Source organism: Thermobia domestica, chromosome 2 (genome assembly GCF_964235325.1).
Source record: "Thermobia domestica chromosome 2, izTheDome1.hap1.1, whole genome shotgun sequence".
NCBI lineage: Eukaryota > Metazoa > Arthropoda > Insecta > Zygentoma > Lepismatidae > Thermobia > Thermobia domestica.
In genome coordinates this window covers 332,067,303-332,082,928 of record NC_137455.1, presented here as the reverse complement: position 1 = coordinate 332,082,928, position 15,626 = coordinate 332,067,303, and the positions used below count along the sequence as shown (strand labels likewise).

Sequence of the window (15,626 nt, the reverse complement as noted above, 5' to 3'; positions counted from 1 at the left end):
TATTCCTACTAAATTTACTACCACTTCCGGTTTCAGTATTAATTGAAAAAAATATCACGCCATACAAACCGAACTCCTGCATATGGTGTACACATGACAGCGCTACTTTAAAAAAAATCAACATTTTTCCTAAACCTATATAATAATAATAATAATAATAATAATAATAATAATAATAATAATAATAATAATAATAATAATAATAAAAACTGCGTTAGAGAAATCCGTGTTGTTCAACCTTAGTTTCTTGGTTAGTTCGTTTTCTCGCGTATCAATTCAATTCATATCACAATTATATTTCATACTAATTTAATCAATGTAAAATAAAATCACTTAAATATTAAAGAAATGAACGTTTTCAAACTGGAAACTTATAAATAAAAAAAAATGTTAATTATATTAAGAACATTTAACACAAAAATTTACATCTACTAAACTTTTATTGCTTCTAACTCTTTAAAAATACGTTAAGCCACAATTTTTATCTTAATTTTAAATACATAAAAGGTATTAACATTTTTAAAAAAATATATAAATGACTTGTATCAGAGTGAGTGTGTGTGAGAGTGAGTGAGTGAGTGAGTGAGTGTGTGTGTGTATATATATATATATATATATATATGTGTGTGTGTGTGTGTGTGTGTGTGTATGTATGTGTGTGTGTGTGTGTGTGTGTGTGTGTCATTTAACTAAAACGTGTCTATACCCTTATAATTAAAATATTTATTTACCTACATATAAGCACCAACTTATCTTATAATAAGTGTTTATAATTATTTATTATAAAATGTTTGTAATTATTTATTATTTGAGACACTAATTATTTTCAGTTTTAACAATACGTATACATGAATGTAACATAAAATCACTAAAAAAAAACTAAATTTTGTGTTTTAGTACATCTTAAATGTATTTCACAGTACACTACATCAAAATAACAAAAATAAAATATTTACTGTCTGAAAAGTGACATAAATACAAGCCCTTATGGCCCCACTTGTTAACCACTCAATAATATTTTAGCTCCTTCAGGTGTACCATACAACACAGACAGGAAATCTCAGTATAAGCTGCGTAATACTCTGTTGGTGAATTTAAAGCAGCGCTAATAACCAATAGATGGCAGCACATTTGCCCTATCTTTTCGATGTTATTTTGTATGAAGTAGAGATGCAAGGGTTCGGGAAGAAACGACTTGGACCGGTTTGAACTTAACGATTTCAATGAAGTAATAACAGTACGTTTGTTGAAGATAAATAGTTATGCAGTAGATTGGCTGGAAAGATAAACATTGAACGTGCCAATAAATAAAGTCATGATTAGAAGACGACGCTGGTGAAAAAATATTAGTTTATTGTTAGTAGTTGTAAGAAGTGTTTTAGAACATGAACTAAAGTTAGCATTCCTAGAACGGCAGTTACACGCCGAGTAAAAAATACTGTTATGTAGGGAGGTGTTCAAAATGGTTAATAACCTGTGGCTCGCAAACAGTCGAGAATCGGACCTATGCTCATGGGAACATTTTTGTTTAGAATCAACCATACTGTCAATACCCACAGTATTTCTACTCCCTCGTGAATCACCTTTTGTATACATTAATCTACAACATTCTATCTTTCTTTTCTGATTTTAACACAAAAAAGCATTTAATTACTGTATTCTGAAGAAGAAAATATGAAAAATTCAAGAAGTAAACAAATTGGTCCTCGTTAGAAGGAAAAAAAGGTAAAAAAATAGACACAGTGGGTTTTCTAGATTCAAAGAATTGTTCACAGGAAAATACATATTCAATATGTTGATCAGATGATGGCACAACGTAGTTTTCCAGTAAATTCTTAAAGGGATTTTAACAAAATTTATCTCAAAATTTAAAGAAATGAAAGTACAATAATGGATTATCTCATTAATCTGTTTGTATTGAACATTTAAAAAAATATGCCACTTCTTTCTTAGGGATAAAAAAATAGTTTCATGTTTTAAAAAAATTCTCCTTTCTATTGTAACCTTCTCGAAAGTTTTGCTAGCACATAATTTTCGTTAGCACATATAAAATCTCCAATTCTCATTCATGAAACAGGAAATAACGCTCAGTTATTCAACTACAATCACAAGAAAAGTTTATTCTTCTAAGTACCAAATTCTATAATAAACAAGGGTGCACGATTGTTCAGTAACAGAGTTCTCGTCTCTGGTGTGAAATGTACCTGGTTCAATACTAGCCCATTTGAACAACATCGGATTCGTGGATTCGTATTCGTGGATTTTTCTAAAATTTCCTGGTTGTTTTCTTTAACCAATGCTTCTATTATTTACTTTCATAATATTTAATCTCTTTTAACCTAAGAGTATAATCATGGATTATTAAAATGCATTTCATTTTTAACATTACAATACGTTATCTTACAAAATAAAAGAGAAGATATATCTACATAATAATATTGTTAGGAAGCGTTTTTACACTATTGGCGAAATAAACAGTTAAGTGAGTGCATGCACTATGTACTGTGACGATCCTAATGCATAATCCGATATGCACATTAAAGGACGATATTATAAAATATACTCAAAAATATATTCTACTAATAGACTGTATACAAAACATCACTTGATTATACACCAAAGTTGATAACGAATTATTATTATTATTAATAATAATAATAATAATAATAATAATAATAATAATAATAATAATAATAATAATAATAATAATAATAATAATAATAATAATAGCATTATACATGTAAAATACATTTCACTCACTTGTTCCTTCCTCTTCGGAAATACCAATCGTTACTTTAAGGTTGTCAACCAAGGCCAAAGTTTCGTGGGTTTCTGAAGCTCCAAATCGAGTGAAAATTACTCTATTTGGAATCACATGACCATCAATCACCTTGCTATCAAGCCGATCTGGCGTCTTCAGGAAAAGAAAGAAAGAAAAGGAAATTAGTGATTAAAATCTATACAGTCCAAATATTTGAATATTGGTTAAACTCTTAAAAGTCAAGTATACTTATATATGAAATTACGAATAATGTGTACAGTAGTATATTTAACAACTTTCCGAGATTTCACAAACTGTCTAAATCCTATGGAATCTGATTCGGAAATGAATGTGTTCTTAGAAAATGAGGGAGAGGTTTTAAGAATATAGCGTCGTCTGAGATTCAATGCCGCGTAAGTAACATTTCACCAATTTTACACGAGAGACCCCCCCCCCAAAAAAAAGGTTTGAAAGCTAGCTCATTATACACGGTATTACTTTGAGGGAATATATTTGTTATGATATAGGTGTACTACTTAACCAGCTTGTGCGCCATCCTATACTGATTCTAATGGTATCAAAAACTCAAATTTGCCGCGGTGTTGAATCTCAGACGACGAATTAGGATAAAGATCAATAGCAAAACGACAAAAGAAAGAGTGATCAGAAGAAAATGAACTGTAACAACTACAAAAGTTGAAAGGAAGAAAATAAAATAAGTTTCTAGTTCTTAGTTTCTGGTATTTAGACAGTGTTATTAGTGAAGAGCTCAAATATGCAAAGAAATTTTAAAAAACGTCATGCCGAACGAAGCCTTTAGGAAGAAAAAATAAATGATTTTTGAATATAAGAGTCACGAAAATGACGCATCAAAAGGTTTCATATGGAATATTGCATTATACGGTATCCAGCAAAAACATGAATATTACGGAAAAATGGTTGGAGAGTTTCGAAAGGTGGCATGGAGAAGAATGCAGAAAATTAGCTAGGCAGAACAAAAAAAAAGTGTTATTAATAGAAGGGAAGAAAATAAGGAACAATATTGGACGTAATTACAAGGAGAGAAAGAAAAAGATTAGACGAAGAAAAAAAGTGTGTCGTAAAAGAAGTAATACAATGAAAGGTGACGAAAAGAGGAATGGGGAGAAAACTAACAGAATTTATGTATAACACATTACACCTACGTCAAGATAAAAAAGGTAGCAAATGAAGCTTCTCGATTTGCAGTAAGTGGTTTATCAGTAATGTCAGAATACTTATGACGATGATGATGATTATGTCAAAATCATTCCTAAAATAATACTAGCCTAACAGAATTCCCATAGCAAAACACAGCTCAATATTATGAGTATTTATCGAAATCATCATCACATAAATACGTTCATAACCATAGATTAAAAAAGAGAAGAAAGAAAGAAAAGATAAATGGACGAATGGGCATATTAAATGCATATGTACAAGGTAGTAAAACTATCCATGGCTTTGGATTGATTATTTTGACAAAAGAAACACTGACCAAAGCTTAAAACACACTTTATTTTAAATTAATTTAAAATAAAGTGTGTCTTAAGCTTTGGTCAGTGTTTCTTTTGTCAAAATGTACAAGGTGTTATATTATTCTTCATCCAATTTCAAAGTGTTATACTTTGAAAACGGCTAATGCAATTGGAATGAAAGGCCCACAGTTCAAAAGAGGAAATGTTCAAGTTTCATTTGGTTGGTGAAAAATGTCCACAGTGTACAGTGGCACGCTAGTGACATTTGCCAACTCCAGTTAGTGTTGAAGATATAAGAAGAGTTTGAGTACTCACTTGCTGTATGCGGTACGGCCGAAGAAGGTCGCATTGCACATTTGTGAACTGAAAACTTGATATAACTACAATTATTTTGAATTTTGTAAGTAAATTGTATCTTTTTTAAAAGCCAATACAGCACTTTCAATTAAATATGTATATGAACTTGACCATCCCTCCTTGGAAATGTACGCGTTTCGTTCAAATATCATTAGTGTTTTCAAGGTATAACATTTTGCAATTGATAACTTTCGAAACACCCTGCATATCTACATATATCTAACAAACTCCCAAATGTCACACAAAAATGAAAATAATGAGATAACATTTACAGAACTACTTAAATTTACTAGTTAGAGAATTAATGTTATATTCTAGATGGCATTTATAACAAATAGCTGAACATACTATACATCCTGTTTAAAAGTATTAGGTACAAAATAAATTCCAAAAGAAGTTTAGCAATTTTATGTTAGGTTCTAATAGCTAATTACGTGCATGCACCAATGTTATCCATTTGTTGTCTCTAACGTCTCACAATATATAGAAATACATCAGCACTCTAGGGAACACATGTTGATACTGCAGTAATTCACTGGAATTAGATAAGTGGATCAAGATAGTATATATCCACGCTTTTTATAGTCACGTAGCTGCCAGCAATCGAGATAAAACGACCTGTTTTCCTGAAGATCTAATCAAAATAAGAAAAACAACTGTATGAAACATGGATTGAAAAACACTTTTTTTTTCAGTCCTATTAAGTACGAGAAAATAAGCAGACTTTGAAGATTCTAAACAGAAAACTACGGAATTAACTGTAGAAGTTGAAGAAATTATAAACAAACTAGTGTAAGTACTTTCGAAATGTTCATGTTTCAGGACTTGCACAACGAATTCTATAAGAAAAATTAGTTACTGTCGGATATCGTTTCTGCAATCAGTCTGATCTTTCTAAATTCATGATACAGGTAAAACACGTTTTAAAACAGAAATTTACATTTTGTATTACATACTTTATAATTTCTCTAATTGTTTTAGAAAGATCTACCATTTTTCAAGTGAGGTTAACCAAAATTTCTTAAATCGATCAGAAAACCAGAACACTAAATTTTTATTATAATTACATAGAGATCAATGTTATCAATCACTTGAACTGAAGATCGAGTCAAACACAGACCATAAGAGAGAGATTTATTTCTAGTAAACAAATAAATAGATGCAATTTCATGCCACCAATTTTTTATTGACTTGAAAACAGAAATTAACCAAGACAGATCAATATCTGCAAATGAGCAATTAACAGTTTAATCTGTGCTAATTAGAGATGTACACGTCAACTCGCTTATAATAGTGGAAAGTTGAACAATACCTACGAAACAACATTAATTTAGTCAGATAATTAGGAAGAGGGCTGGCAAGCCTGTTAAACGAATTATGTAATTTTCAATTTACTAGACGCGATAAATAATATATAATTTTAAAAATAAAAAAAAATGTATTTCCGAAAGAGATTCTTTATATTATATTCCATACTACAAAACCCTGTTTTTATGAGCTCAAAACTTGCATCACAGACTTTTTTTTCTTTTAAACAAAAATACATTGTTGAGACAGAATGAAAGAATAGAAGATTCATAAAGGGGTATAATAAGTTAGTGAAGATCTTAAGTGTAAACCGAAAATAAAAGTAAGGATTGTAATGACGAAAGAAATCTTAAAGAAGATTAGAAACCTTACTTTGCTGAATAAAGAATTAATAAAACACTAATTATATACTTCGTATGGAGCAGAAACTTTGACATTAGGAGACAACGACGAAAAATACTCGGTTGCATGGAAAACAAATAAGGAAGAGTTGAAAAGGTTATATAATATAATCGTTAAAAGAATTAAAAACAATGCTTTATGGACGTAGTAAAATGGAGAAACTAATCATTTTTTGGTATATTAGAATGAAGAAATAGGACTAAGATTTAGGGCTAAATTATGGATCATAGGCGGATCCAGAGGAAGCAAAGGGTCATTCTCCCTCCCCCTTCCCCCAGCAAAACAAGAAGTCTTGCTGCATAAACCGAGTGAGAGAGAAAACTTACTCTTTCACTGCCTACCCTAGAATCATCCTGGATCCGCTCCTGTTATGGATAAAAATTAAATCGCGCCCAGTGCTGTTAGGGTTAGTTCCATTACTTCATTGTACAAAAAAAGTTTTTAAGTGCATATTATAAGAGTGTATTATTTTAAAGTCTTTCTCTTTCTTTCTAGTAAGCTTTGAATGGTAAAACACTTCTAGAAAGCAATAGTTCTTAACTTTTCCGTTAATAGCCTGACATATTAAAAATAATACAAAATTTACAATAGTCCTTTTGCTTGTTTTTCATAAGCGAAAAGAGTTAATGAAATGCAACTTACCATAATCATAGATAATGTTACTCTACAACAGAAAACATGAACCTGAAGAATTTTTAGTATTGCCATCCATAGAAATTACAGTATTGCCAGAATAACATTTCCCCCAAAATTTAAGTTAAGGCAGCGACTAGAGGAACGAACTCAACAGCATTTGATTACGTATAATGTTGTTTTGACATCCTGTGAACTACTTTTTAAATAACATTATTACTTAATTTTAATAACTGTATGTTAAAACTATTTTGTTTATTACAAACTAAATACAATTAGTATTTAAAAAGTAATTACAGGATTTCAAGACAACATGATGCGTAATTAAATGCAGTTGAGTTCGTTCCTCTAGTCTTTGCCTTAACTTAGACTTTTAGAGAATTGTTATTCTGGCAACACTGTAATTTCTACGGATGGCAACAATGAAAATTCTTCAGGTTCATATTTTCTGTTGTAGAATAACATTATCTATGATTGTGGTACGTTGCATTCCATTATCCCCTTTCACTTATGAAAAACAAGCAAAAAAAAAAAATGTAAATTTTGTATTATTTTTAGTATGTCAGGCTCTTAAGGCACCACAAAAAAAAATCAAACCAGCACTGAACACTCTGTCATCTATTAAGGTAATGCTTAATTAATTCACGTTCCCTACACGTTACGCGATCTAAATATATATATATGAAATAACTTAATTATACTCGGATCAAAATAAGAAACGAATTGTCATTTGGATGAACACGTCTTACATTATTGCCACTTTAGGTATAAGTAACAACAACAAAAATTTACTTCATGCATAGACAAATAAATTCATTCTTTCCACTTCAATTTACAGACTTCTGAACACACGTTACAAGGCAAAACCACTCGAATGTAGTTCCTTCCTGAAGAAACACGTCTAATTGCAACCATTATTACCACGTTTACAATTGGCTCTTTTCTTGGCCCCGTAATAGACCCGTAATAGACATTTTCTTCTCAACACAACTTTGCACGTGTTTTTGAAAGTGGTTAGAGTTTCTTTGAGGAGAAATTGTGTTCTGAGAGACATGGAAGTAGTATAGTAAAAGGGGAAAAAATCATGATGTTGAAGATAATTAAAAAGAGGAAAAGAAACTAGACAGATCGTTGTTTGGGAAGAAATTGTATTTCTGAGGGACATAATAGAAGTATGGCGAAGGAGAGCCATAGAATGACGTTATAGATAATTAAAAAGAGGAAGAGAAACTTGTTAGGTAACTGACAACAAATTGTATTGTGACGGACATGATAAAAATATGACAAAAGAAAGCCAAAGAATAATGTTACAGATAATTAAAAGGAAAAAAAAACTTCTAAGGTCTGAGAAGAAATTGTATTGCAACGGAATGATAGAAGAAGTTTTTCAAAAGAAAGCAAAAGAATAATATTGAAGATAATTAAAAAGAGGAAAAGAAACTTGTTAGGTAACTGTTTGAGAAGAAATTGTATTGTGATGGACATGATAGAAATATGGCAAAAGAAAGCCACATAATAAAGTTAAGGATAATTAAAAAGAGGAAAAGAAATATGGCAAAAGAAAGCCAAGTAATAATGCTAAAGATAATTAAAAAGAGAAAGAGAAACTTGTTAGGTAACTGACAACAAATTGTATTGTGACGGACGTGATAGAAATATGACAAAAGAAAGCAAAAGAATAATATTGAAGATAATTAAAAAGAAAAAAAACACTTGTTAGGTAACTGTTTGAGAAGAAATTGTATTGTGGTGGACATGATAGAAATATGGCAAAAGAAAGGAAAAGAATAATGTTAAAGATAATTAAAAACAGGAAAAGAAACTTGTTCGGTAACTGTGTGAGAAGAAATCGTACTGTGACGGACATGATAGTAATATGTCAAACGACAACCACAAAATAATGTTAAAGATAATTAGAAAGAGGAAAAGAAATATGGCAAAAGAAAGCCAAGTAATAATGCTAAAGATAATTAAAAAGAGAAAGAGAAACTTGTTAGGTAACTGACAACAAATTGTATTGTCACGTTCATGATAAAAATATGGCAAAAGAAAGCCAAAGAATAATGTTACAGATAATTAAAAAGAGAAAAAAATAACTTCTAAGGTAACTGTTTGAGAAGAAATTGTATTGTAAGGGAATGATAGAAGTATGGCAAAAGAAAGCCAAAGAATAATATTACAGATAATTAAAAAGAAAAAAAATCTAAGGTAACTGTCTGAGAAGAAATTGTATTGTAACGGAATTATAGAATAAGTATGGCAAAAGAATAATATTGAAGATAATTAAAATAAACTTGTTAGATAACTGTCTGAGAAGAAATTGTATTGTGAAATTGAAGAAATTGTATGATAGAAATATGTCAATCGACAGCCACAGAATAATGTTAAAGATAATTAAAAAGAGAAAAAGAAACAAGAAATTGTATTGTGACGGACATGATAGAAATATGCCGAAGGAAAGCCAAAGAATAATCTTAAAGATAATTAAAAGAGAAAAAGAAAATTCTAAGATAATTTTCTGAGAAGGAATTGTATTGTAACGGATATGATAGAATTATGGCAAAAGAAAGCCAAAGAACAATGTTACAGATAACTAAAAAGAGAAAAAAACTTCTAAGGTAACTGTGTTAGAAGAAATTGTATTGTAACGGAATGATAGAACAAGTATGGCAAAAGAAAGCCAAAGAATAATGTTGAAGATAATTAAAAAGAGGAAAAGGAACTTGTTAGGTAACTGTCTGAGAAGAAATTGTATTCTGAAGGAAATGATAGAAATATGTCAAAAGACAGCCATAGAATAATGTCAAAGATAATTAAAAAGAGGAAAAGAAACTTGTTAGGTAACTGTCTGACAAGAAATTGTATTGTGACAGACATGACAGAAATATGGCGAAGGAAAGTCAAAGAATAACGTTAAAGATAATTAAAAAAGAGAAAAAGAAACTTCTAAGGTAATTGCCTGAGAAGAAATTGTATTGTAACGGAATGATAGAAGTATGGCGAAAGAAAACCAAAGAATAATGCTGAAGATAATTAAAAAGAGGAAAATAAAATGCTTAGGCCATTCTGAGAATTAAAAAGAGGAAAAGGAACTGGTTAGGCTACTGTTTGAGAAGAAATTTTAGCTGAGAGGCATGCTAGAAATATAATGAAAGGTAAAAAAGAATAATATTGGAGATTATTAAAAAGAGGAAAAACAACTGGATAGGTCACTGTTTGAAAAGAAATTCTGGGGGATTTAATATAAGGCATGATAAAATGAAACGAAGAAGTGGGAGAATTCATTGAAGATATGAGAAGACAAAGAGGTTAGCTGAAGACTGTATTGAACAAAATGTTCACAGGTTATGTCATGCAAATTCTCAGTGATGATAGGACGATATGAAAACGATAAAAATAAACTAGAAATCCTTTATTTCTTCTTTTGTATGGCCAGAAAAATTACTTTTGCTGACACAGTTTAATCTTTATTCATCTTTTTGATGACATTTATTTCTCTTGGAATAATCTTGTGCAGCTTATAATTGTCACGTCATAATAAAATGTCATCGTTTGAAAGTCTATAGGCCAGATTTACAATATGTATAGCAGATATTTCTCGTACATGTTTTTCTTTCATTGCCCTGTGCGGAAGTAGTGATACACCAAAGGTGAGGCACAAGTACTTAATGTATTAAATTAAGAACTACTTAAATTTACAAAGTATTCACTACATTCTAATCCTACTTACGGATATGCCACTGTCCACTGGAAAGAAAAATGTGAATCTTCCATCTTGTTTAAGTTCATCCTCTTTGCTGTTGAATTTAACACGCGTGGCAAATGTCCTACAAGAAAGAAAAAAATGACATTTTAAATCTCATAACGTTTTAAAAAATAAATTTGTTCAGCCTTCCTCACTGGTGCACGAGGTCCCGGTTTTGATTCTCATTGGGAGAGCATTGAACACAGCAATAGTTCAGATTCCACTTTAAATTATAGATCTTATCCCATAAAGCCTCAGTACTGACAAAAGACGTTAATACAAATCGAGCAATAAAAATTGTCCACACATCAATTTTAGTTTTACATTTCAGGTTTATTATACCATGAACTCTTAATATTTCCATCCATTTTAAGATTGAAGATTTAGAAGAGGAATATTTTTCTACGATTGTATCTTCTAAAGCAGGAAATGTTTCTTAAGAGCCTGACATTAAAAATAATACAAAATTTACAATTTTTCTTTTGCTTGTTTTTCATAAGTGAAAGGAGACAATGGAATGCAACTTACCTCAATCATAGATAATGTTATTCTACAACAGCAAATATGAACCTGAAGAATTTTCAGTGTTGCCATCCATAGAAATTACAGTGTTGCTAGAATAACATTTCCCCCAAAATCTAAGTTATGGCAGCGACTAGAGGAACGAATTCAACTGCATTTGATTACGTATCATTTTGCCTTGGAATCCTGTGAATTACATTTTAATAATTGTTGTATTTAGTTTGTAATAAACAAAATAGTTTTAAAATACAGTTATTAAAATGAGAGATGTTATTTAAAAAGCAGTTCACAAGATACAAAACAACATGATACGTAATAAAATGCAGTTGATTTCGTTCCTCTAGTTGCTGTCTTCACTTAGATTTTGGGGGAAATATTATTCTGGCAACACTGAAAATTCTTCAGTTTTATATTTTCTGTTGTGGAGTAACATTTTCTATGATTATGGTAAGTTGTATTTTATTATCTTCTTTCACTTATGAAAAACAAGTAAAAGAAAAATGGTAAATTTTGTATCATTTTTAGTATGTCACGCTCTTAATACATACATCCAGTGGGGTCATTCAAATAATTTAACAACCGGTTCTATGATTAGTATTTAACAACCAGTTCTATCATATGATCAAGATAGTGATATTATTATTATTATTATTTATTCCAGTGATACTAGTAATGGTGACTAGGATTAAGTCATATAGCACCTTAATATTAATATTAATATTTTGTATACGGATTTTTTTTTTTTTAAAAAAAAGTACCTATGTAGTATTTTTATTAAATATTATATCTAGAGCTAAAGAGGCACTTTTAACAACCGGTTCCGGGAACTTGAGAAATTTTAATAACCAAAACAAACTGGCTGAACGACACCACTGCATATATCTATTAGAACTTTCGTTTTATTTCATGTAAGAAATATCTTTCCAAAAATCTATAATCACCTTCTCTTTAAATCATAAATATTGCTTGCTGTCATTCTATTCCCTGTTCAGCGTAAGCTCTAAACTCCGATAAACAAAATATTTGTATCCTTCCACTTGTCACAAATACGATTGGCTAATAATGTATTACTCCCACTCCCCACGGGGAGGAGCAAATTATACACGTCCATTTTGACAATACTGTTTCGTGTTGTTCAGATACTTACAGCAGCAGCAGAAAAGAAAGAAAAAAAACTCGAAAGATTATATATATATATATATATATATATATATATATATATATATATATATATATATATATATATATATATATTAATCTTTCGAGTTTTTTTTCTTTCTTTTCTGCTGCTGCTGTAAGTATCTGAACAACACGAAACAGTATTGTCAAAATGGACGTGTATAATTTGCTCCTCCCCGTGGGGAGTGGGAGTAATATATATATATATATATTTGAATTTCGGTGGTAAACAATTGTTGTTTAGTAGTAAAGGTTTACTTTGTTGGTGTTTCACAACAGTCGCGGAACAGGGATTCATGCCAGCCGTCTTTCAGGCTTGAAAGCAGAACACGCGTCCACAATTGAATTGGCGCCATAATTACTGAGCATGCTTAGTGTTTATTTCTATTGTTTCATTAACCACACTTGCAGTATTACTAGATAATCCGTATTATATTTTTGTCATTTATAATAATGTAGCAGTTTTATGCGGAGCTTCATAGTAGAAGTGATAATCCAATCTTATGAACTATTTTGCGGAGGAGTACAAGCGTCGGTAGGCCAACAACAAATCAGAGAGATTTAGTTTCACGTGGCTTTGTTTATCGCAGTTTAGAGCTTAGGCCGAACAGGGTTTAGTAACAAAGGATTAACGCAATACTGCTGGAGGGGGTAGCATTTTTAATTTTCTTAGTATTTTGTCTCAGTCGTTCCGACAAATATTTATTATTTTAGTCTCATACTTGTAAGTTTTCCTTTATAATAATTATTTTTTTTCTCACTGACAATGTCTACCTTGTGAAAGATAATAGTTATACCCAAGGGCGCCCATCAGGGGGGGGGGCAAGGTGGGTCGCTTGCCCCCCAACCCCTAAGAGGAAATTGTACTTGGGAATATCGAAAACCCAATAGAATTTTTACATTAGTTACAGCAAAATTTGAAACTATATATGAAACGTCGCTTGTACTTGCCCTCCTTGGAAACCACAACATGGGCGCCCTTGGTTATACCCAAGGTTATCTGACACTAATGCGTACTTCACTGAAACCTTTTGTAGATTATACTTGGTTTCTGAAACACTTAATAATTATTCTATAGAAATTTGATCTTACCCTAGCGCGTTTGCCCCGACTAGCTTAGGAAACTTCCCTGCATTGTTTAAGAACTCGAGAGCATTTGGGTTTGGTGGGTTAGCCAGATCATTGATTGCTCCTTCAAGAACTCGATCTATGACATGAAGAACCTAATAAAAAAAATAAACGAAAATAACTTAGAGCATTAAACATAAATATTAAATCACTTGCTGTTTCTCTAAATTGAAGGTATAGATTAAGAACTAAGGATTATGGATGTGTGTAATTACAAGAACTGAGTAACTAGGAAATTATTTTGCAGATATACTTGCACACGTTAGTTAATATTTTCCTGATATAAGGCATTCTTAACTTTCTATATCAGTGTTCCGCAATGCTTTTCTACTCGCGACACAGCATAAATTATCCAAGACTCAGCATGGCATACCAAAAGGTTATTCCTCTTAAAAACGTATTATACGATACTGTTAATATAAATGTCTATTATAATTATAATAATTATTATTATTAGTTTATGAAAATGAGTTAACATTTATTGTGGTAGATAGACGCAGTGGATGTAAGCTTCATAAGTTATTCTACTGTAGACAATACATTCTTCTATTTCACTTAAAGTAAATATTTGTAGTCACACTTTCAATATGATACATATGCCCGCTAAACTGTACGTAGGCGGTTGATCTGTAGAGGAATCGTTGACAATGTCAGTCTTATTTCATCATTGATGTATTTGAATCTTTTCTTCTTTGATGTTTTAACTTCAGCCAACGTCGAGAAGCCTAGTTCACACAAATGTAGTTCAAAATGAACTCGACAACTGATTCTGTCAGGGTACTTTGAAATTAAACTAACAGATTCTGAACCTAAGAATACTTTCACCATTTCTTTGAAAGCTATCGTGTGTGGTTTCTCGGCCTTTACGATAAGCTCAGCTATCTTATAACAACTATCTGTACAGTTTCCGAAGCAAGTACTGTAGAAGTCATAACTTTCATTGTTTTATTTATTGTTTTGTTCCGATGAAAATGTTGTACGTAGAATAAAATACACCAGATGATAAAATAGTGTATAAACATATAAAACACTGTAAAAGGGGGTAAAATAATAAAACGAGGTAAAAGTTTGCGTCACATCTTTCGCCGTTGCGGAACACTGTTCTATATTATCAAGAAGTAAGGTCCTTGAAAGAGTTATGCTATATGTATGAGTCTAATATCCTAAACTCTAAAACTTACGAATTCCAGAATACAATGACGTGCCGTATTTGCCGGCGTATAAGACGCACCGAATTATTAAATAAAGTGATATTTTAGCCAGAAACATAGGCTAAGTAGAGTTCAGAATGCTTAACTAAATGAAGAATTGCACACGCATCTGGTAATTCCTGTCATGGTATTGGTATTCATGTCATGGTTTACTCAGCAATGGGAAAAAAAATTAACGTGGCACATTAACATACAAACTCACACTGTTTCAAATAATGGAAAGAATAAAATTTACTACAAATGCATGCTATTCTCCCATTGAAACTGGAAGGAAAATAGCATATTAAATCAACACTAAGTTCTTTATATTTAAAATTTCTATACTAAGATACACATATCAAAATATTGAAGTTCATTTATTACTGTGTTTTTCCTAACTACTGTCTAGGCTTTGTTCAATGTTAAAACTAGTCGTAAGTGAAATAGTCCAGTCAAATTACATCAAAAATGGGCCAAACCTAGAAATTTAGAATTAAAAGATGGGACCTTCTGGAATTTGTTCGTGATCTCTTCCTCATTAACCTCCAAAAAATCCCGAAAAATCCAGTTGCGGGTTTTCCGCCATTTTCAATAAATAGTCTGCCATCTTGGATTTCTCACATGCACTTAGTTTATGCCACATAACTTCTAAACTAATTAACATAGGAGGATCATTCTTTCTTTATTATACTTCTAATATTATAGGCAATGCAACAAGTTATCATCACTTTTCTGCGAGTAACCATTTTTGCATAACTTTAGGATAAAATGAAAAATTGGGATCTTATTAGGGGACATATTCTTTTCATTGCCTCATACAACTTAACAGAGTAGAAATATGAAAACAGTGCTCGAATAAAAGTTGTTGGAAATTTCATAAGCTTTAAAACTATGTATATATTGTC

General features: G+C 31.0%; 1 protein-coding gene across 2 annotated transcripts in view; it reads right to left on the bottom strand.

Annotated features, from left to right (window-relative positions):
• The window catches only part of Fas1 (fasciclin 1 Fas1 domain-containing), a 550,235-nt gene that overhangs the window by 73,857 nt on the left and 460,752 nt on the right, over positions 1-15,626 (bottom strand). For both annotated transcript variants that reach the window (XM_081749115.1, XM_081749116.1), the window contains exons 4-6: positions 13,496-13,626; positions 10,688-10,784; positions 2,761-2,914 (exon numbers count right to left, since the gene is read on the bottom strand). In XM_081749115.1, the coding sequence (XP_081605241.1) occupies positions 2,761-2,914; positions 10,688-10,784; positions 13,496-13,626 (382 nt within the window). The remainder of the gene's footprint in view (positions 1-2,760; positions 2,915-10,687; positions 10,785-13,495; positions 13,627-15,626) is intronic.